The sequence below is a fragment of the Diceros bicornis genome, chromosome 25 (assembly GCF_020826845.1).
Source record: "Diceros bicornis minor isolate mBicDic1 chromosome 25, mDicBic1.mat.cur, whole genome shotgun sequence".
Classification (NCBI taxonomy): domain Eukaryota; kingdom Metazoa; phylum Chordata; class Mammalia; order Perissodactyla; family Rhinocerotidae; genus Diceros; species Diceros bicornis.
Window position 1 is genome coordinate 8956894 of NC_080764.1, and position 23177 is coordinate 8980070.

The 23177-nt window shown below is 44.9% G+C and overlaps 2 protein-coding genes across 3 annotated transcripts in view; one reads left to right on the forward strand and one right to left on the reverse strand.

The window, feature by feature from the left end:
- Window positions 1-13251, reverse strand: part of ACO2 (aconitase 2) — a 52879-nt gene extending 39628 nt beyond the window's left edge. Inside the window, exons 1-2 of one of the 2 annotated variants that reach the window (XM_058568271.1) lie at window positions 12916-13251; window positions 12591-12611 (exon numbers count right to left, since the gene is read on the reverse strand). In XM_058568271.1, coding sequence (XP_058424254.1) covers window positions 12591-12611; window positions 12916-12951 — 57 coding nt within the window. In that variant the 5' untranslated portion in view covers window positions 12952-13251. The remainder of the gene's footprint in view (window positions 1-12590; window positions 12612-12915) is intronic. The other variant, XM_058568272.1, reaches the window with a different exon arrangement.
- Window positions 13252-13432: 181 nt separating this feature from the next.
- Window positions 13433-21809, forward strand: PHF5A (PHD finger protein 5A). Its single transcript, XM_058568288.1, has 4 exons — window positions 13433-13525; window positions 13950-13973; window positions 14491-14657; window positions 21148-21809. Exons 1-4 carry the CDS (start codon window positions 13474-13476, stop codon window positions 21235-21237), a joined length of 333 nt encoding a protein of 110 aa, XP_058424271.1. The 5' UTR covers window positions 13433-13473; the 3' UTR covers window positions 21238-21809.
- Window positions 21810-23177: the final 1368 nt, after the last annotated feature.

Sequence of the window (23177 nt, forward strand, 5' to 3'; positions counted from 1 at the left end):
GCTCTCGCTCCGAAGCCCAGCTCCACCATTTACTAGCTGTGCGACCTCAAGCAGGCTTCACCTTTGCACCTAGTTTCCTCATCTGGAAAAAGGGAATAATAGCTCAGCATTATGTGAGGCATGAAATGACATGAATGGGCTCCCAAAGAATAGCAATTATTGTAAAACGCTACAAGCAGATTTTTTAAAAATAGAATTTACTATGGTTTTTCCTCCTATTTTAAAAAGTAGTACATACTTCATGGAGAAAATTTAGAAAACACACAATTTTACAGACTCCCTGAAACCCATCCAGGGATACGACCACTACCCCTTCACCAGACTCCCCGGCCTGGTGCCAGGTACCCAGTGGTATTTAACACTCAGTGACTCCAAGAGAGGCATCAAGCACTAGCTCCATGCTGAATCTACCCCTCCCCATAGTCCCTGGCACCACGGTACCCACTGTACCCACACCAAACAGGCGTCATGGCTGAGGTTTCTAAGCAAAGACCATTATTAGTAATATTTAACACTTTCTACTGAACGCCAAGTTATAAGCACTTTACATGGACGAAGAGCCCTATTGTAATAATATGAACCTCACTTAACAGATGAGGAAATTGAGGGCTGGAGGAAGGTGGTAACTTGCCCAAGTGCCCCTGCAGAGTGAATAACATGAGCATTCAAATACAGCCTAGCTCTAAAGCCCAAACACTGAAACCTCCACGTGTCTCCTGGCAATTCTAAGCATGGATATGGACACGAATGAATTAAAGAAATAAATACAATCAAAATGGAATAGATGTCAAACCATTAACAGTGGCTATCCCTAGAGGGTAATATTTGACAGACTTTTTAACTTTTTATATTTATGTAATTTTGAACCTTTAATACTATATACATAGTAGTTTTAAAATCAGAAAAGTTATTTTTAAAGAAATATAAATAATTTTTTTTGAAGCACCACACTGCTTTCTACAACTTGCAGTCTACTTCAGATTATTAAAAAGGAAAAGAATGAAGGCTGGGGACCGGCCCCGTGGCTTAGCGGTTACGTGTGTGTGCTCCACTACTGACAGCCTGGGTTCGGATCCCGGGCGTGCACCGACGCACCGCTTGTCCGGCCATGCTGAGGCGGCGTCCCACATACAGCAACTAGAAGGATGTGCAACTATGACATACAACTATCTACTGGGGCTTTGGGGAGAAAAAGGGAAAAACAAAGGAGGAGGATTGGCAATAGATGTTAGCTCAGGGCCGGTCTTCCCCAGCAAAAAAAAGAGGAGGATTGGCATGGATACTAGCTCAGGGCTGATCTTCCTCACACAAACACAAAAAAGAATGAAAAAAAGAATCCCCCCACTATACAAAAGTAATTGGCAAAAATCTTAAAGATTTACAACCTAAAGCGTTAGCAAGGAAAGAGTAACCTCGAATTTTGGTATTAGAGAATACCAATAAGGTCTTCTCAGTGGCAATAGCTACTAAAACTTAGTACATTGTGACTGAGCCACTCCGTTTCCCCATATCTGCCTGGACCACACATGTGCACAAGAAGGCAGCTGCCAGAATGCTCACTGCACCATCAAGTGAAATATTTAAGGAATTACAAACAACGTAAATGTCCATTTATTTTTTAAAAAGTTACATTTTATCCATTCTGTGGAATATTACACAACACTTTAAGAAAAATTATCCAGATTCATTGTTAAGTTGTAGATAAAATGCACTACAGGTTGTGTGAACACTCTTTCTGTGTGCACATATTGTATGCAGATCTACACCTAAGAGGACAGACCTCACTGACCCGCTGTCACTCCTGGGAAGCAGGGAAGTGTAAGCAAGGGCTGGTAGAAAAGGAGGATTTCAGCTTTGTCAGTAGTGTTCAAATCTTTATAAGAATGTTCTCATTGCTGCTTGTATGATTATAAATACATGTATTATTGTACATATTTTTTATTTGGATTGTAAAATTTTAAAAACATTGGCAGGAAACATATCAAAATGTTAACAGTGGCTATCTCTGGGTAGGGGTAGAGTACTACAAATAATTATAGGCAGCTGTTTTTATGATATCCTTTATACCTCTGTATTTTCCAAGTTTCCTACAATGGGTAATTACCTTTATAAATAAGAAAAAAAGGTAAACACTAATTTTATCCTAAAAAAGGATAGTACTGAGTCTTACAATATGCTGACCACTGTGGCTGAGGTATGAGTAGTCCAGAGCAGTATTATTTTAAAAAGGACGATGACTTAGGCATATTTTTTAAAAATAACCTCCTGGGGTTCTGTTTTTATTTCCTAAGTCCAAGAGTAAAACATACTCAATGCTCAGTTCAACCTGGCCCCAGGGCCCAGAGACACTCCTGAGATCACCCATAAGGCTATCCAACTCAGATGTCACAACACCCAGGAAATGGGAACACTGTTTCCGGTACTTGGAGCCCAAGTCTCAGGCCTTGTGAAATTCTCATGGGTAAACACCAGGCCCTTATCTACAAGAGATACTTTCACTAAGCCCTCACCCTCCACTTTCTCAGGAACAAAGGGGACAAGGGCAGGACCAAGGCAGCCTCAAGGCAGAAAACCTCTCTTCAGCAACCTCCATAAGCCCCTGATTCAACACAATTAGGCCAGGAAGCTCATTTTCTTCCAGAAAGCCTATTCCACTACTGGACAGTTCTAATACCTCACACTAACAACATATGCTTCTTATACTGACCTGAAAACATGCCTCCATCATATCAGAGTACAGATTCCAGCGTCGGAGACCTGGGCTCAAACCCCAGCTCTGCCTCGACAAGCTGTGTAACCTTGTGTGGTCTTATTCAACCCCTCTCAACATCACTTTTCTCATCTATAAATGGGCTAACACCTTCGCAGGCTGCAGTGCGGATTAAAGGAGAGCACCCACGTGAAAGCACCCAGCCTGGCACCGGACACATGAGAGGCCTCACCTCGCAGCCCTGTCCTTTGGAACCAGATCAAAGGAGCTTCGCGACTCTTCCACACTTTAGCCCCTCCAATCCTTGAAAACCATAATCATGTCTTTTCCATTCTCAGCATCCCTATGGCACTTCCTCTGCTATGAAACAACTCTCTAATTCTACACTTGGGTGGGAGTCTCCCATCAGGGTGACCAGTAGCCAGATGCCCTCAGATTTGTTTTGGAGTAAAGGGCAGTTAGTTGTCACACTGCTCCGTACCAGCTACTCTGGTAAACCTGGCTATATAGAGCTCAACCTCCCTAACTGCCCTGAAAATGCAGAGGCCCAGAGACAGGACATGGCCTGCCCAAGGTCACACAGCTGGGAACCTGCTGAGCCCATGCCCTTCTCACTGTGCTACAGACAGTGTCTTCCAACCTCTGCTCGGGTCCAGCAGCTAAGTGGGCTCAGTCCTCCATGGGGGGGTCTCAGTCCCAACTGCTGAACCAGAGTGCCTTTGGTGGAGTCTGGCTCCTTGGTCTGAGGTGCCCTCTCCTTTGCTGGATGGATATACATCTCCAGGGCTCCCACGGAGCAAAGGAGGCTCTGCTGATCCTGCATTTACTGACACAGAACAAACTCTGAAGGAAAGAACGTGTCCAAAGTGGACCACACAGGGGAGCCAGGCAAGAAACGAAACGAAATGAAATTGTGCCAGGCAAGATCACAAAGGGTTATGTCACCCTCCCAATGACTGTGCCAAGTGGGACTGTTACAGGTAATTCTGTCCCTTGTTTAGATGAGAAAACAGAGACTCAGCCAGATGAGAAAATAAATTCCACTAAAATGTAAAGCTCCATGTGGGCAGAAAACTTGTCTAATCTGGTCACCACTATACTCAGAGCCTAGGACAATGTCTGACACACGGAAGTTCAAGAAATACTCAGTGACCAAAATGGATGAAGGCAGAGCCATTATTTGAACACAAGTCTCTTCATTGTGCTTTCAAGTTCAAGTTGTGCCTCTGGCAGAGGCTGTGCTGAGCCGTCAGTGTGCATTCAAAGAGCCAAAGCACATGGGAAAGGCCTGTCACATGCACACCCACTCAGAACTCTGGCCTCCCCACTCAGCCAAGGTCACGCATGTTGTACTCTCCTACCAAAGAACAGAGGTCACCCCTGAGACCACTTGCACCCAGAGAACAGTCCACACCAAAGGGACTAACATATTCTCAGGCAGGAGGCCAACCTGGTGGGCCACTCTGACCTTCTCTCCATCCTGTGAAGCGTGGCAAATGCTAGCACTGCCTTAGGGAACCACGTGTCAGTGGGCACCAGCACTTGGAGCAAGCTGAGGAGCAGAAAGAAGGTGGCTGAGCTGTCCAAACAGCCTGGGCTCCTAAAGGAGGCCTGGTCTCTTGAGGCAACTGCTTCAGCAAGAGACAGAGAAGTCACCAGCCCCATTCTGCCTGTCGAGTGTGTGGAAACACTCCAACCCTAGTGCCAACTCACAGAAAGGGCATCCACTCTAGAGCTAGATGGATCTGGCTTAGAATCTCAGACAAGATTCTTCATCTCTCTAAGCCAGTTTCCTCTTCTGTAAAATGGGAGTAAAAGAGCAGAGATTTTGTGAGGATTACGAAGAATGTATTGTTTGTGAATGCAGAGAAAAAAGTATGGAATGATAAACACAAAACTCCTATCAGTGGTTGCCTCTGGGGACTGGAATGGAGGAAAGAAAAGAGAGCTTTTATGAATATACTTCATTCTTTAAGGAAAAAATATATGTAAAGCACAGAGCTCAGTAGCTGGGTTCCTGACAGGCATTCAATAAATATACGTTGATGTTACTCAGTTCTCCTGGGAGAACGAGATGCTACTACCAACACACCGCTTGCTTGTGCATTGCAGAAAGGACCACGGGCTGCTCTTTTCCACGACGCACTCTACACCCTTCCCAGCCACCAAACAAAGACAAGGAGCCCCGGAGGAGGTCCCAAGCACATCTCAGAATTGAAATGGGACTGAAAAGGTCTCCTCTGTCCACTCATTCTGTCCTTGAATGCCTAACACGGAGTCATCCACCCTACGCAGGCCCTGCCCAGTGGCGGGGAACGCACTACCATATGAGGCAGCCCATTTCACCAGCAGGATGACATCAAGGTCTCAGGTGGAGTAAGACCCCTCATTCCTCTGACCATGACCCTCAGCAGCCTTCAGGCTCACAGCTCCTAGCAACTAGCTGCCTACCCCTTCCTGGCAGGGAAGCCTCAGGTGGGCTCTGTCTAGGTGGGCAACACAGGAATGCATGTCAGTCAACACCCTCCTAAGAAGCATCTTCCCACATCTCGACTGCTTCTAATAATTTTCTCCCACTCCCGGTAGGCGATGCCTGGCACCTCTCCTAAGACCCAAAGCTAAACAATTCCCTCCCGCCAGGAGCAACCAGCTAGCTTGGTTGCTATGCAACTGGCAGGCACAAAACGGATGCAGTCTTTTACAGAGGCTTAGAAAGGGGGCAGGGAGCTGCATCTTTCCAAGTCACAGCCTTTAAATGGGCTCCAAGGCAATAGGGGGTTCCTTTAAGGAATTGTTGATAGATTCACTCATCTGCCTAATTCTTCCTTGCTGCTGGCAGCAGCAGCAGAGACTCCAGGCACACTGTGAACTGCATACAAATCCCCAGCCCTGCTCTGGCACCTGGGCAGCAGCTCCGCACCAACACACTTAGGAAGGGCGTCCTCTACAAGCTCAACAGGCAGCCTGTGAGGCTGACCCACAGCTCAGTCACGGAATAAAGCTGCCTCTGTGAGACCCACACCTCTAGCCACTCCCTCTCAAGCTCTGCTGGTACCTGGGGCAGGAGGCAATCAAGGCTCCAAATAGACATACATCTAAACAAGGTAGGGGGCCAAGTGAACTGTGTCCCCTCTATCTAGCTTACTCTACAGAGATGTAGCTTCTACCCTCTACCCCCAGGGGAGTACTTTGGGGAAACAGTTTGGCTGAGTGGTAAGAAGCCTGGGTTGTGCAGTCAAACAAATCTGCATTCAAAATCTGGCTCTGCTGCGTGCTAGCTGTGACTTCAGACAAACTACTTAACCTCTCTAGGTTTCAGTTCCATCGTCACATAAATAGGCTAATCATACCTACTTGTTAGGGTTGATGTGAAGGACCAATGAGGCAGCATCTGTAAAACAAGGCCTAGTTCAGTGACTGGTACAGCGGGTCTGACTGCTCAGTATTGGAATCTCTAATGCTGACGACGGTGTGGGGCAGACTAACATGCCATCACACCATCCAAGCTCCAGGATGGGCCAGTCGGAATTTAGCCCCACCCAGCACACCCCTTCCCCTCCTGGCTTCAGTCCAGTGTATTACAATTCTTAAGCGACTTCTTCCTCATAAAGAGCATATAAGCTCTTTCACAAGCAGGGCCCTTTTCTTAACCCAGCTCTGTATTCTCTCAGTGAACAACAATAAAACCAACAGTAACAACAGAAATGTCCAGCAGAAGGTGAAGGAGCCCAGCAACCAAGCACTCAAGTGTAGGGGGTTAAAGGAACTCCTGAGACCTCTCCAGTCCCTCCCACCACTGGCCACAGAATTAAAGCTCCCAGTCAGAAACTCTCTCCATCTCTGCAGGGTGAAAGCAGAAATGCTCCTCCTGGGCCTAAATTCCCCAAGGGCTCAGACTTTTATATTTAATGATGAAAATACTGCAAATGTAATTCTAGAGCTCATTTTCCCAATGTTGCCCTTCAACTCAGAGAATAAAAAACAGGGAGCCAGCGGATTCATTTCTACCTCTTTTCCCAACTCTCTTAGAGCAGTATCCAAAAGGTTTTCCTGAACAACTACTACATACCCGAAATCCCTGGAGATTAGGGGAGGAACAAGCAACTTCCCTAGAGCCAGTCTTTTTTAAACACACCAGCTGAGGATAAATGCTAGGGCGATGGAAGCTGTAAGCGTTTCCAGGGCTGGAAACAGAGAGTTTATATACCAAGTGCCTATACCCTGTGCCAGATTTGCTCCAAGTACTTTATATACACGGTCCCATTCAATACTCATAACTATCCTGAGGCAGAAGGTACTGTGCCCATTTTACAGATGAGGAAACTGAGGTTCTGGAATGTTAACTATTTTGCCCAGGGCCACACAGCAAAGGTGGAATTCCAGACCTGGCTCCAAAGCTGGTGCCCTTTCCTTTGGCCCAAGCTTTGCACAACGAACCCAGGAAAACCATTCTCCATGCCTTTTAGAACTCCCAAAATAAAGAAGAGCTTCTTGGGCCGGCCCCGTGGCTTAGCGGTTAAGTGCGTGCACTCCGCTGCTGGTGGCGCGGGTTCGGATCCCGAGTGCACACCGACGCACTGCTTCTCCGGCCATGCTGAGGCCGCATCCCACATACAGCAACTAGGAGGATGTGCAGCTATGACATACAACTATCTACTGGGGCTTTGGGGGGAAAAATAAATAAATAAAATTATAAAAAAAAAAAAAAAAGAAGAGTTTCCACAGCCTCATTCTGGAACAATCTGAGGAAAAAGTCTGCCTCTATTCTCAATGTTAGAAAGGGCCTATTCCTAAAATAACATCAGAAACTATTCACAATTTTTTATAGTAAATTAGAGTTTAAAGAACTTTTCAAATATTACTAGGCCTTCAGGACCTCCCACCCCCCAATGGAAGGTAGCCATTAATTGTCCCATTTTGCAGATGTGTAACCTGAAGGCCACAGAGGGTTGAGATCCTGCTTGAAGTCATGTGATAAGTCTGTGGCAGAGGAAGTCTCCCTAAGGTTCCTGATATTCTATGTGCTTTTTAAAGACTGCAAGCAGCCTCCCTGTGGTCCCCTCCCTCATTTGCTGAGAGACCCAGAGCCCGTCACTGCCTTCCAAACCAATGCTGGGAAAACCAGGTGTGTCAAAGAAAGCTGGAGCCAACAAAGCCACTCAAGCATCAACGTTCATTTTAAGTACTTCCCAGATGGGCCTTCTTGGAGATACCAGGTGCCAGAGTAAGGCCAGAGACAGAAAAGGGCTCACTTGAGACATGATACTCATACTCAAGTGAGGGATCCTGGGCAAGACACTTGACCCATCCAGCTTCCTCACCTGTGAAATACAGGGGCTTGTGGAGAGTTGATCAAAGGATCAAGAATTTATAAATGAGCTTTGGCCCTCATCTAAGTTTTACAAGTACTATGCAAACACATGACACTGAATTCGAGTTCACCATCGCTCAGTTGCTCAGGCCCCAAACCTAGGAGTCATCCTTAATTATTCCCCATCCCTCGCACTCCACATCCAATACACCTGCCTCCAAAATATCTCTGCTACCAGAACCCTAGTCGCAGACCACCGCCACCACTCCCTGGATGACGCCAACAGCCCCCACTGGTCTCCCTGCCTCCTCTTTTGTCCCTCTGTGGTCCATCATCCATGCAGCAACCCAAATGACTTTTCTCAACCATAAATCAGATCCTGTCACTCCCTGGCTTAAAACCTTCCAGTGGATTTTCATTACACTTGGAGTAAAACCCAATTTCCTTAGCAGAGCCTCCATGACCTGGCCCCCACCTCTTGCTCAGACCTTCCTCTCAACACCTCAGCCACACTGGCCTTAATTCTTAATCTCAACACACTAAGTTCATACTTATCTCAGGTGCTTTGCACATTCTGCTCCTTCTACTTGAAGTCTCTCCTCCCAAAATGCTGAAGGGCTGCCTTCTTATCATTTAAGTATCAGCTCAAATATCACCTCTTCTGAGAGGCCTTCCTCAACCACCCCAGTTAAAGTCATGCCACATCCGCACCTCTACTCTCTCTACCACACTATCCTATCTTACCTTCCTCATAGCACTTCGCAGCTACAATTTCCTTATTTATCTACTTGTTTATTTTCTGTCTCCCCAGAACTACAATAAAAGCTCCACTATTCTTGTAGACTGTTGCACTCCCAGTGTCTAGAACAGTGCTAGGCATATATAATAAGCTTTCAATAAACATTTTGGAAACAGTTGGTTCAAGGGAATTGTGTTCTCTCCTAGTCCTCAAGATGGTGATTCTCAAAAGAAGAAAAACAAAAAATAAAAAGGAAAAAAAAAAAGATGGTGATTCTACTCCCTCTGCCCAAGTTTGAGACTGGAAGTTTGTTTACTCATCCATTCAATCATTCATTCATTCACTCAACTCAAATCCACAGTTAACTACAGGACACCTGAAAAGGTACCACAGGGAACATGCAACCAGAATGACCTGTTTCATAACTCAAAGTAAGATTTTTTTACATGGCACTTTACAGAGAACCTAACTTCTGCCAAATATGTAGTTTTGGCAAGACTTCTTCGTAGTTAACTGCCATCTCAGAGTTACATGCAAGAGGTTACATGACTCTCCAAAGTCATGAGTTGAGAACTCAGCACTCCAGTACAAGGCAAAACCAAAGACCTAAAAAATGTATTTGCAAGTGCCCAATCCCTCTTATTTACCATCTATAGTCATTTGCACAAAAATAAATAACAAAAACCAGAGGGTAAACGTGGCTTTCCAAAACTTGCACCTCCACTGTCTTCACTGTTTCTAATCTCACTAGCTGGTAGCAGGTACTGTCAAACTTTCAACTTAAAGAGCACTGTTCTAAGGTTATGGAGCAATATTGGTGCCCTGGTGGACAGGCTGAGTCTTGATGCCACAGGGAATCATGGTAGAGCAGGTGCTAGGACCTCGGGCTCTGGAATCAGCAAGGTGCAGAGTCAAATCACATCTACTAACAACTACGGACAAGGCCCCAAGCAAGTGTATTTTATTTTGTTTAATAAACAATCATATAGCACTTACTAGGTACAGGCAGGGTTCTAAATACTTTACAACTCTAATATGATTATTAGATAAGTCAGATGTTCTATTACTATCCATATCTTACAGGTGAGGAAAAAGGCACAGAAAGGTGAAGTAACTTGCCCAAAGTCACAGCAAGCAAGCATCAGAGTCAACATTCAAATTCAGATAGCGTGACGTCAGAATCCATGCTCTTAACCATTACACTGTTTCCTCTCTAACCCTGTTTCTTCATCCATAAGACAGGGCTAACAGCTCTGCCTTATCTCACAGGGTGTTGTGAGATTACTGGCACACAATAAGGTAAATATGAGCTACTCTTAGTGATAGCAGTAATTACCATCATTCTATTATCTACCTTCATCTTTGGTTCAGCCAAGGGCAGAAGAAAAATATTTCGGCTGAGAAAGATCTCCAAGGCCCTCTACAGTAGAATACATTAGAATATAGTGGAAGCTCCATGAGAACAAGAATTGTCTGCTTTGCTTATCATTGTATCCAGAGCAAGCAGTGGGTGCTCAGTAAATATGTGGTGAATGAGGTAGGAATAAACTGAATGCATGGGCAGGATTCTGCAGATATGACAACTAAGGTAGTACCATCACTTCTCAAAAGTAGCCAAACACAAAAGAGGTAAATTTACAAGGTTCTCAGAGGACAGTATTAGCTGGCCACTACTTAAGACAGCTGGCTACTGGGAGGCAGTGTGGTATAATGCTGTTCATTCATCTTAGCTGAATGAACAAACAAGGAGACTTGGATTCTAATTCTGACTGTGCTACTGGAAGTCACCCAGGCTCTCAAGGTCTTGGAATGTCCATATGTGAGAGGCTGGACCACATGATGATCATAAAAAAAAAAAAACATATTCCTCTTTCTCATCACTTTATATCAATCATCATAACAATCTGAGTAGAAGCCAATTACCACGTACTCAATAAATGTTTGTCAATGAAGATCCATCACCAACTGACAGATGAGAAAACTGGGATTCAGAAGTAACTTGCTCAAAGTCACAGGGTCACGGTAGAACATGAACTATGGCTCAGATCTCTTTCTATACCAGTCTAACACTCATGCTTCCCAAGATCCTCTCTCAGTTCAAAAATACTGTGATATAAGTCCTCTCTTCCAAGCTTAATAAATCTGTAATCATTTATGTTAACAAATAATCTTGCCTGATTTCACAACATCTTGGGACAGAAGGATCAGGAAAAAGACAACTATTTCCACATTGTTAACCTACAGAATCAAAAGATCTGAAGAGATAATTAGGGGAAATCCCTTGTCTTTGCCCAGAATTGAGAGATCAGAAGTATTTTAAGGGCCGGCCCCGTGGCTTAGCGGTTAAGTGCGTGCGCTCCGCTGCTGGCAGCCCAGGTTCGGATCCCGGGCGCGCACCAAAGCACCGCTTCTCCGGCCACGATGAGGCCTCGTCCCACATACAGCAACTAGAAGGCTGTGCAACTATGACATACAACTATCTACTGGGGCTTTGGGGGAAAAAAAATAAAATAAATAAAAACTTTAAAAAAAAAGTATTTTAAGATAAATGATGATTTCACTTTAAACCGTATGGTTTAAATTTAAGCAATGTGATAAAAAAAAAAAACTTCTAGTAACACAATGCTTCCTCAGAGTACAGCACACAACTTTTTTTTGTGTGCGTGTGTGAGGAAGATTAGCCCTGAGCTAACATCCGTGCTAATATCCTCCTCTTTTTGCTGAGGAAGACCGGCTCTGAGCTAACATCTATTGCCAATCCTCCTCCTTTTTTCCCCAAAGCCCCAGTAGATAGTTGTATGTCATAGTTGCACAGCCTTCTAGTTGCTGTATGTGGGACAGGGCCTCAGCATGGCCGGAGGAGCGGTGGGTCGGTGCGCGCCCGGGATCTGAACCCCGGTCACCAGTAGCGGAGCGAGAGCACTTACCTGCTAAGCCACGGGGCCCGCCCAGCACACAACTTTTTAATTCTATAGTCAAAGCTGCACGACTTGATTCAAAGTAGATTCACAAAGTTAAATGGAAAAGGTTGTCAGAGAATGTCTATAAGTGCTTGCTTTCTTTATTTTTATTAACAAACTACACGCTTGATATTGAACCTTTGAGTATAATACCTTCCTAGAGCTGTCAAGTTAGGAGTGAAAAAAACCATCTGGAAGTCAGATGTCAATTTTCTAGATGATTCATAACAGGAGAATCAAGGTCAAACAGGAGAGTCAAGATCAAACCGTTGAGTCTCTTTACCCTCCCATCTAGTAATTGAAAAGCAACTAATTGTGAACTCAAAATACTCGACTCTGGTGCTCTAACAAATACAAATGTCAGCTCAAGGATCACACTTTGGTTCAGAAAGTTCTGTGAGGATAGGTTGACATGAAGAAGAACAGAGGGGTAAGTAGGACAGACGCTCAGGTCACAGCACTTCTGTGACACTCACAAAGCAAGAACTGTCATCTACTTTCTAGCAATTTCATCACCTAACAAATAAGAAGAATCACCTCACCAGATGAGTAAACGAATCAAATGTTATGATGAGGAATAAAACCTGTCTTGCAATCTTGTGCAAAGGTGAGAGACTACTGTTATTACTATTTACTACGTCGGGGCCCAGATTTCCTTGTATTCTTGGCTATACTGTTATGATCCGCAGGATCCTCATAAAATGTAATAGGGTACTAGTTTTTTCTCCCGACTCCAGGCCTGCCAACCGTAGATGCTCCTGGCTAGCTGAGAGCCAAGTCTCCGCTGCTGAGAGATGAGAAGAGAGGCCTTCGGGTTCTGGGCTCAGCGGGCTCAACAACGACCGCGCCCCCCAGTCACCTTGTCCTCACCTTGAGAAACAGAACGGCACCCTACGAGAGAGAAGAGTGCGGTCCTCAAAAAGGAGAATGAGGTGCCTCCACTCTTCACCTGGCCGCCGCTGCTTGGACCCACGGATCCCGTCAGCGGGGTCTGGGCTGGGAGAGCTGACTGAGCCGGGGACGCCTTGACCTCGGGCGCCGGAGTAGCGGGCACCGGCACTGGGCCCGCGGTCGGAACAGGTACACGGAAAGTCGGCCAGAGGTTGGGTCCGCCTCGCCCTGCCTCGCCCACAGCCGCAGGTAAAGTAGGAGGCACCCCGCCCCCGTGAAACCCGAGGGCCCTGAGCTCGCTCACCTGCAGCCGGGTCACCAGTAGGCTGTAAGGCGCCATTTTGTGCACTGACAAAGATGAGGTCGCGTGAAAGTGACGCGACAGACGGCGTATTTAAAGCCTTCGGTCAGGGGGGGCGTGGCCTGAAGAGAAATGCGTCACGGTGAAGGCGGGGCCTCCAAAGAGGCCCCCAGTGCCCTAAGAGCGCAGTGGGCCGAGGTCCCGAACACGGGAGAGGAAAAAGAGCTGTATGAAAGTAAATACAGGGTACAGTGTTATCTCATCGAAGTGCAAATTTCATCTTTGCACTTTGTCTCTTCCATCCAAACCTAAGAAAGGTATTTTGTCTTAATGACTTTCACGCACCTGCCAGGACCTGGCTCCCCAGCTAACAACGGAAATTCGTCTTTGGAACTTAAAGGTTTTGATCCCGCGAGAGCAAGCGGGGCTTGGTGCAAAGATTGTAATCGCTGATGGAAGCCTAGAGGACCAATCACGGCGACCAGGAGGCAGGAACAATGGAGGTTAAAGGTCGAACGGAAGTTCCCGAAGCTTCTGGTGGCCGGCGCTTGAGTGGGAGCTATGGCTAAACATCATCCGGACTTGATCTTTTGCCGCAAGCAGGCCGGTGTTGGTGAGCCGGCTTCCTTGCCCCGGCTGTCTGGGTGGGGTGGTATTAGGAGCTGGGGAGTCGAGGGTTCCCGTCTTCTTTAGGGTCTTGCTTCGGAGGCGCCACGTTTCCCGCCTCACGGTCGGTAGTGAAGGAGTGCGCGAGTTTGTGGCCTCGGATGAAAAGGGGGCGGGGGCGCGCGTGCTGGGAGGAGGCGGGTAGCCAGGGTGGGGCCCGGAGAAACTTTCAGACTGCCCAGGGCCTGGGAGGGGCTTCAAGAGGGTGTGGGTTTGGTTCGGATCGAAGTTTATGAAGATAAGATGGATAAGTTCCTTCAGGGCTCACTGCTGTCCCTGCTCCTGTCCCCACCCCAAGCTCGAGGATGTTTTTCTCTTCTTCCTCAAAACCTTAATTCTAATTACACTCTTTACTGTCTTTGATCTTGCAGCCATCGGAAGACTGTGTGAAAAATGTGAGTGGAACACGCCCTCCCAAACACCCCACCCTGCCACTCGCAGTGTCCGTGGAGCCAGCAAGAGGGCATTTCCAGTGGTGCCACAAAGAGGGGTTTGAGTAGATGCGCCTGGAAGCATGTGGACACTGAATGCCAGACTGCAACAAAGGCCCCTCCACTTCCCCACTCCAACTTGCATGTTTTAGGTGCTATGTTTAGGTTTCAAGAAAATCTCTAGCTTTGGACAGGAAGTAGCATGACCCCATCCCCAACACAGATCTTTGCCAGTAATTATAGACTTATCATCTAGCAGGTGCTGTTCTAAGCTCTTTACACATTAGTTGATTAACTTTTCCTGTGTGTTGTGGGGATTGTTGAGATGGACACAGGTAAGCCAGGTTCTGTGATGCCAAAGTAGAGGGCCCTACAGTCACTGTTAGAAGGAGACTGGTGTATTTCCCCATCGCAGGAGGAGGGCAAAGGACTTGAGGAGGTACTTGCAAGTAGGCATAATTCCATTCTTTTTTCCTCACAGGTGATGGCAAGTGTGTGATCTGTGACTCCTATGTGCGTCCCTGCACCCTGGTGCGCATATGTGACGAGTGTAACTACGGCTCTTACCAGGGGCGTTGCGTGATCTGTGGAGGCCCTGGAGTCTCTGACGCCTATTACTGTAAGGAGTGCACCATCCAGGAGAAGGATGTGAGTGTATACTGAGCTTTCCAGCTGATCTTTCTTCCTTTTATTTAGTAACACGTTGCCATCCACAGCAAACTCCTATGATCTGTGGAGATTACTATGGTCAGCTAGTTACCTAGGTTATAATTTTTTCAAGTTCTGTAAGCTAAACTGGGTGTAGTCCAATAAAAGGCTGTTATTTTGCATCAAGGGCAAAAATGCAAGAGAAGCAAATCTTGGTCAACACCAGCAATTTGGAGAGCCCTCTCTCTATTCTTTTGATGTCTCTCTGATTATTTTTATTCAGAAACAACATCCTGCATTTTCTAAGTCCTAGCACAGTGCATGGTGTGTACTAGCCACTCAGTAATTCTCTTTACTGTCATTAAGGACTGTTTGGGTGGATGTGGTAACATTTGAATGTGGGACAATTCAGGTTGATTTCAGCTTTAAGCCACTAAAGAATGCCTTTGGTTTGATATTGCAGAATTGATTGTGATTCTATCTCATGACATTTTTGCTCTGTGACATTGTGTGGTGGCAGTGGCTAGTTATTCAACTCCTTGAACCAAATGCCAGCATAGAGGGCTTGTAGATTTATCCAAAGGCAAGTTTTACCATTTTTCTTTAGATTAGAAGCAGCAGGCTTCTTAGGGGGGGAAAAAACCTGGATTAGCTTATTTTCTTCTTATGACAATAAAAGAAAGTGTGATATAGTACCAGTTGGCTAATAGAAGATATGCGTTTACCTAATCTAGGATAAGGCAAAAGATATATAATTGTTAATAGTTCCATGAGCAAAGAGTAGGTAGTTTATAGATGTTTATATAGTTTATTCTTCACAAGAACTTTGATAAATAGAGATTATCATCATCCCCATTTTACAGTCCCGCAGCCCACTGATAAGTGGCAAGCACAGGCTATCTTGACTAAAGCTAGTGGCGTCCACATTACAGCATATTGTCCTTTTGTAAGTCCTTTTTGTCGGCTGTGCCCATGTTGAGGAGAAACAACCCAGCCACCTCAGCAGTTTATGCATTTGGCCAGATAAGACTGTTTCTTACATCATTAAGTCTTCTATTATTTAGGGAGATACGAAGGGTCATAGATACCAAAAACATAATTTCAGTTGGTGATTTGAACATTCTCCCATCCTACACTCTGATTTGCATTTCTCTTTGACTGTCAGATCATATCCTGCTTGATCTGATCCACCAGCTAGGTTACACTCCTTCAGAGAAAGGACCTCAGTTTGTGTATTTGTCTCTCCTTTTCTGCATTTCTTGGTACAGGGTCTGGCATGTTTTGTCGGCATGGTCCACATTTTTGGTGCTGCCCTATAAGTCATCTATAGGAGTTCCCCATACAGAGGGTCTGGTACGTAGTAGGTGTGTGGTAATTATTTATAGTCTGTAAGCAGTGAAACCCTGGTAAGACCCCAGCAGTGAAGAGAAAGTACGAGCAGTTCTTTAACTAAAGAGTCCGTTAAGGACAACGTTCTCTTGGACTTTTGCAGGTTTGTAGCTAGAGTTCTTATCTGGAGTAAGCTTTGAACCAGAGAATGCTTAATAAATGTTAATTGCTGTCTGACTCGTCTGCATGTGGTGTGTGACCTGATATCTTTGGATCTTCGTGCTTCATTTGTAGCTAGAGTTCTTATCTGGAGTAAGCTTTGAACCAGAGAATGCTTAATAAATGTTAATTGCTGTCTGACTCGTCTGCATGTGGTGTGTGACCTGATATCTTTGGATCTTCGTGCTTCATTGTGTCCCTGAGAATTATTCTAGACGTCACTTCCCCTACTTCACGTTATACAGGAATGTTCTGAGGATACCTGAGATGGCATCTAGCTCACATTTACTGAGCAATAGTTTCCAATGATCCAGCCTCTCAGCCTTACAGATCATCCTGTAGATTAAGTGCTTGAGACTTTTTCCTATGCAGAAATCTTCCTACAACCAAAGCAACCCCGTCACTGTTCTCCTCTTCCTGCAGCTTTCATAATTTATAAGGGAATTAAACCAGTAAACTAAGCTGGGTGTTCTCTGTAAATTTTCAAAGCTTCCAGAATATTCAGGAGTTGGGGATAATATCTGTGGGTGTTGCTGCCAGAGGACTAATTTGTAGTTTCTTATAGTGCAGTCTCACATTGATCCCCTTACTTACCATTTTCCTCAACTTTCCCAACCAGAAAACAAGAAAAACAGCAGCTAATATTTATGGAGCTCTGGCTGTGTACCAGGTACTGTGCCGAATATTCTTTTCCAAAAGTTCTGCGTGGTGCAGATGAGGAAACAGGCTTAGAGATGTTAAGCAGCTTGGCCCAAGGTCACACGGCTAATAAGTGGCCGATCTGCGGCTAGAACCCAGATCTGTCTTAACTCATTGTTTCCTAACATTTTTTTTTCATTATTGACCCCTAATGGAAAAGTTAAAATTTTAATTAAATTAAATTTTCTCTCTGACAAGAGGAATTAAATATTAAGGAATAAGATTTTGTTGGGTAAGGATGAGCTTTAGATCACAAACCACTGTCGTATCAAAGATGTTTTCATCCCCTTTGAGGATGCATGGTTTAACTCAAATCAGGGTGGTTAAGGACATGCCCCCCCCTTGCTATTTCTTCCATTCTCTTCTCCCCATTTAAGTGAACAGCAGAGCAGTTAGATAGATGCAAAAGATATTTGATACTTTTCAAAGTTAATTCACACCTTTACCATTCTCTACAACTTCCTAAGCCGTGGGCAAGTTTCGGTTTTTGCCTCTGGGAAGCCATGTTGGAAAAAACCCCAGACTGCGAGGCAGAAAGCAATAAAGTTTCAGATAGGACATGTGATACTATTGTGAAGGCCCCAAACCAGGGTACAGTCTGTTTTTCCCATCGTTGGTATTCATTAAACAGTTTCTGAAAGAATGAACGACGTTTCACCTTTTAGTTTTTGTTGATAAAGCAGGTCTTGCCACTGGCACCTGTTCACAAGTCTTTGCTACCATTTCTAAGAAATAGAGATGTGGACCCATTTTCAGTAAGTGTGTTTTTCTGATCTCAAAAATTTTTGTTGTTGTTGTTGTGTTTTTTTGTTTTTTTTGGTGAGGAAGATCAGCCCTGAGCTAACATCCATGCCAATCCTCCTCTTTTTGCTGAGGAAGACTGGCCCTGGGCTAACATATGTGCCCATCTTCCACCACTTTATATGGGACACCGCCACAGCATGGCCTGACAAGCGGTGTGTCGGTGCGCGCCCGGGATCCAAACTGGCAAACCCCAGGCCACCGCAGCAGAGTGCACACTTAACCGCTTGCGCCACCGGGCCGGCCCCATGATCTAAAAAATTTTAAGTTGCCTTTTCCTGCATTTCAGTTCTATACAGATTTCCCTTTGGTATGTTATATTTTGGTACATGATTCGTGTTGGTTTTAAAGTATTGCTTGAGGGCCGGCCCCGTGGCTTAGCGGTTAAGTGCGCGTGCTCCGCTGCTGGTGGCCTGAGTTCGGATCCCGGGCACGCACTGACGCACTGCTTTTCCGGCCATGCTGAGGCCGCGTCCCACCTACAGCAACTAGAAGGAAGTGCAGCTATGACATACAACTATCTACTGGGGCTTTGGGGGAAAAATAAATAAAATTATAAAACAAAGAAAACCTCTAAAAAATAAAAAAAATAAAGCATTGCTTGAAAGTCTTGAGTTTTCGTCACTGGTTCAGGGTAATTTTTATAGTTTGCTTTCCTGCCATAGAAATAGACCTGACACACAGCCCTCCTCAGGAAGGAGACCCAAAGGCATTGAGTTCTCCTTGGTGGTCGCTACAGAAGCCCAGCTTAGGGTTCTCCTGGTGATGCTTTAGTGGACTTGTTTAATATAATGGAAACAAGCATTTGGCAGTCTACTGTCTACATTTTTGTGAAATTTTAGAAATTAAGTGGTCATAAAACATATTTACCATGGGCATTCAATTCAAGCCACAGCTGCCTAAAATAAAGGCTTCCTCTGCTAGGAATAGGGAACTCGGTCAGTTCTCGGGGAGGACTGAGAAAGGATGAAATTTGTAGTATTCAGGCATACAGTGGCTAAAAGAGCTACTGCCATCAGGCAGACATTTGCAGGTATTTTTAAAAGATCTTCTAGCTGAACTCACAAATATTCTCCTGTACCGTCCTCCAAGGTTTCTTAACAGGCCTTCTGTCTTCCTTTTCATGCTCTCCATTTATAGGCATATTCAACAAAAGCCAACTAGTTCCAGTGTACATCCTCACCTCTCACAGCATTGGTAGAATTTGGGAACAACCATGAGACCCATGGGAGATTTGTAGAAAATAAAAAAATGGGAGTTTAGGCAAGAAACCAGAAACCTGTGAGTCAGTGAGAGAAAATGCCATAAAAGCCAAAGATCTGATAATCTAATGCATTGGTTTTCCAATTTTTTTTTAATATTTCCTATCTTCAAAAAGTATCTTACCGGGGCCGGCCTGGTGGCACAGCGGTTAAGTGCGCGCGCTCCTCTTTGGCGGCCCAGGGTTCGCAGGTTCCACCATGTCAAGCCATGCTGTGGCAGCATCCCATATAAAGTACAGGAAGATGGGCACGGATGTTAGCCCAGGGCCAGTCTTCCTCAGCAAAAAAAGAGGAGGATTGGCATCAGATGTTAGCTCAGGGCTGATCTTCCTCACAAAAAGAAAAAAAAGTATCTTACTTTGGGGCCAGCCCAGTGGTGTAGTGGTTGTGTTCACATGCTCCGCTTCAGTGGCCTGGGGTTCGCAGGTTTTGATACCCGCCACAGACCTACACACTGCTCATCAAGCCATGCTGTGGCAGGTGTCCCACATATAAAGTAGAGGAAGATGGGTACGGATGTTAGCCCAGGGCCAATCTTCCTCAGCAAAAAAGAGGAGGATTGGCAACAGATGTTAGCTCAGGGCTAATCTTCCTCACGAAAAAAAAAGTTTCTTACTCAGAAGCTGTGTGTATGTCTGTGTGTGTGTGTGTGTGTGTGTGTGTTGGACCATTATGAAATTGCTGATATTTGCTTTTGGCAGTTTCTTATAACTTACTAAGGGCTGACTATATGCCAGGCACTGTTCTAAGGATATTTATTGATTCTTAATTCTATGAGGTGGTTCTAGCATTGTAGTAATTTCATACAAGAGGCCTAGCTCCAGAGCCTACTTTCTTAACCTAAACTATAGGTGAGAACAGAGCTGCACAGCTTGGGGGATGGGTCCTGCCATCACCTGGCACCTCTCAGGACTCTCTAGGGCTCTAACGTTTGACCTGATCCTGTCCTCTTATTTTACAATTGGGGAATACGAATCCAAAGAGAAGTGACTTGCCCACAGTTGCACAAGTCAGTAAGGCACAGTAAGCCTAAACAGGCTATCAGCATACCACAAAATTTCATACCATCTCTAAAGGGCTTGGAGCACTGTCGTGTTTAATATCAGGCTGCCTTGGGCCAGAGGAGGCAGCTGTTCCTTCATTTGTACCAGGACTTTCAATACAGATTACATGGCTTACTTGAGTTCACCTAGCAAGCCATTGATGGGGTTGGGTCCACAGCCTGGCTCCCTCAGCACACCAAACTCCACAGATGCTAGTTCTCCATGTAATACATGATACATGTTTTCTAGAAGATAATGAAATGTTAGTGTTGGCTTTGTGTGTTTTCAGAGATTTTTGTACAGTGTTGATAGCAGTCCCCAAAAAGAGAAGTCAGCTGAATTAGAAATGAGATGTCTAAGGACTTGATTAATTCATTCTATAATCCAGTGTCACAGGAAACAACCTCCTTTGACATGGATGTTAAATCAGACTTGTGAAGGGTTTTTTCCGTAGCAACCCTCCCCCCTAGTTTTCCTCCCATCATCCCACATCAACTGATGGAGTCATCATTTCTGCAGAACACAGCTTCCCAGGCGCTTCACTGAAACCACTCAAGCTCACAAAATGGCCAGGGGAGCATGTCATTACAAGTCAGAGTATGGACCATCAACAGCCATCTCTAGCACAGGAGCACTCTTCCCCAAGACCATGTGTCAAATTAAGTGAATTCATAAGGGCATATCAAACCCAGTATTCTCTTCTGGTATTTAAAATATAAGATACTATTTCCTAAAGTCTTTAGTTTTTTTTCTTTGGTGGTATTCTCTCCTTTCTTGGGATAGTGGAGGAGAGCTAGAGAGCTGGATCTGTAGATGATTATTAACATTTCTTACCCCTCACTTGAAGAAAACCCTTTGGACATCTTAAGAGTTTTAGGTTCTACGTCAACCATACCATATTAGCAACAGAAGTGGGCTGAGAATCCAGCATTCTAAGTGCAGGCCACTGGATAGAAGGTGGACAGGCCCTGGGCACATTCTAGGTGCTTAGTAAATTCTTAGTGATTGGTTGAATAGGATAACTGAACTGGTGAGATGAATTGCTAAACCATTAATCCAAAAGTTATTTTTATCTTAAATCCCTCTCAATTCAGGCTTAAAGACTTCTAACAACTTCTCTATTCTTCTATTTTCCAGAGAGATGGTTGCCCAAAGATTGTCAATTTGGGGAGCTCCAAGACAGATCTCTTCTATGAACGCAAAAAATATGGTTTCAAGAAGAGGTGATTGGTGGGCGGCCTCTTCCTTCCCCCATCAAGCTGCTGCAGCTGCCAGAAAAGACGCCTACTACTGCCAGCAGAAAGGGAGTGGAGCGCAGAGCATCACCTGAATTGCCTGCTAGTACACTGGCACCTTTCCACCCTTTCCTCTCCTCTCACCCAGACGTGGTAGGAATGGAAAAGGATTCTTCACAGAGCGCTCTGGCGGTGTACCAGAGAAAAATTGATAGATTAGTTCATGGTTTTTCTTGAATTCAAGAAGCAAGGCTCTGTTTGCCACATTGATAAGTTCTCTCTACACCACGAGCTTCTAAAACAGGAATAATATCATTTCAGTCCCTGTTTGAGGAGCTGACTGTGAAGCCACCACAGTGAGGCACGTGTTCTTGCAGCAGCTCTGACGGCGGTTGTCCTCGATGGAACGTCTGCAGTGTGGGGGAGCTCTCCCGGCAATAAATGTGGGCATTTAATCTCAGAACACTTGCCAGGGGCTGCTGGCTCATGTTATTTTTCTTCTAAGAAATTGGAAACCCTTTCTGTTGCTATTGTATTAATAAAGTAGGTGTTTATTTTCTGGTAGTCAGTCACTGTCCCAGTTTAAGTTTAACTCTGGGAATTTATTTTAGTCACCCAGGAATTTGTGATTCAAAATAGAGGTATTGGGACTCATTAAGCACCTCGTTCTCTTATGGGAAGGAATTCAAAACCTTCCATGCCTTTCATTATAGGTAAATCAAAGTCACTTTTAGAAACTTAACTGTTTTTTCTTCCTGTCCAACTTTAATTTTGAACTGAAGAGATGACTTCCAGTAATGGTAAAGGGAATGAGACAAAATGTATTCAAATCGATGAGTTAGGAGAACTGAACTTGGTTGATTTGTTTCATAAAGTACATAGATACTCACATTAAGGATATGTTTTTTTGTTTTAAGTAAATTAACAGATTATGGGCAAATTCAGACATATCTTTTACCCTAACTCAGCTATCTGCTTTCTGCCTGCTAGAAGCAATAAGCAATCCCGAGGAGGCACATTCATAATTTGAGGCTCCTGGTCAAGTAGGTCCTTGACACCATGGATTGGAAAAAGGTTGGGAGTCCTGAGGAATCCAGGGGCTTGGCCCAGGGTTACACTGCAACTGAGTGGCAAAGCTAAGGAAAAAAATGAGTTTTCTGACTTCTTGTCAGGGTTTTGGTTTGGATCAACAAAACTCTTGATTATTTGTGATGTATCATGTCCAAAATTGAATTAAGATAATCTCTGCAAGGAATTTAATAAGGGATTCAGCCAGAAACAGAGAGTTCAGTATAACCCAGAGGATGCACAAAGGAAGGGTTCTTGGCCTAGCTTGGGGGCACCTCAGGAAGGCCAGGGGAAGGTCAGAGCCACAAGGCTAAAGATAATCCGTAAGGCTTCCTGCCACCCCATTCTCTGTGCTCCAGCCACAGAGGCTCGTTTCAGTTCCTCAAACTGCTGCTTTCCTTCCTGCCTCAGTGCTTATTACCTGTTAATCCCCTTCTAATGCTCCGCCCCCCTTTTGCTCGACTAACTCTTACTCATCCTTCAGACCTTAGCTAAATAGTTCCTCAAAAATGCCTCTCCGACCCCCAAGCTAAGTTTAGTTCCCCTTGTTATACTCCCTCGTAGCACCATAAGCATTTTGTTCATAGCATTTGGTAATTATTGACTGTCATCTACCAGGCTGTGTTCCATGATGGCAGGAACCAAATCTGTTCTGCCCAGCAGGTAGCAGGTGTGCAGTGTTGAATGAATAATTGAAGTCAAAGAAACCAGATAATAAACTAGGCTTTAAAGGATATATTGGAATCTATAGGCAAAGGGGGTGGGGTGGGCAGATAAAGACATTTGTGTGGGGGAAGCAATTTGAACAGGGTGATATGTTTGGGGAGCTCTCTGAGCAGTTCTAAAGCATCAGGTGGGGGTTAT

Coding starts and splice junctions, on each gene's coding strand:
- PHF5A (XM_058568288.1), top strand. CDS start 13,474: ATGGCTAAACATCATCCGGACTTGATCTTTTGCCGCAAGCAGGCCGGT. Junction 13,526..13,949: donor CCGCAAGCAGGCCGGTGTTG/GTGAGCCGGCTT, acceptor TTGATCTTGCAG/CCATCGGAAGACTGTGTGAA. Junction 13,974..14,490: donor CGGAAGACTGTGTGAAAAAT/GTGAGTGGAACA, acceptor TTTTCCTCACAG/GTGATGGCAAGTGTGTGATC.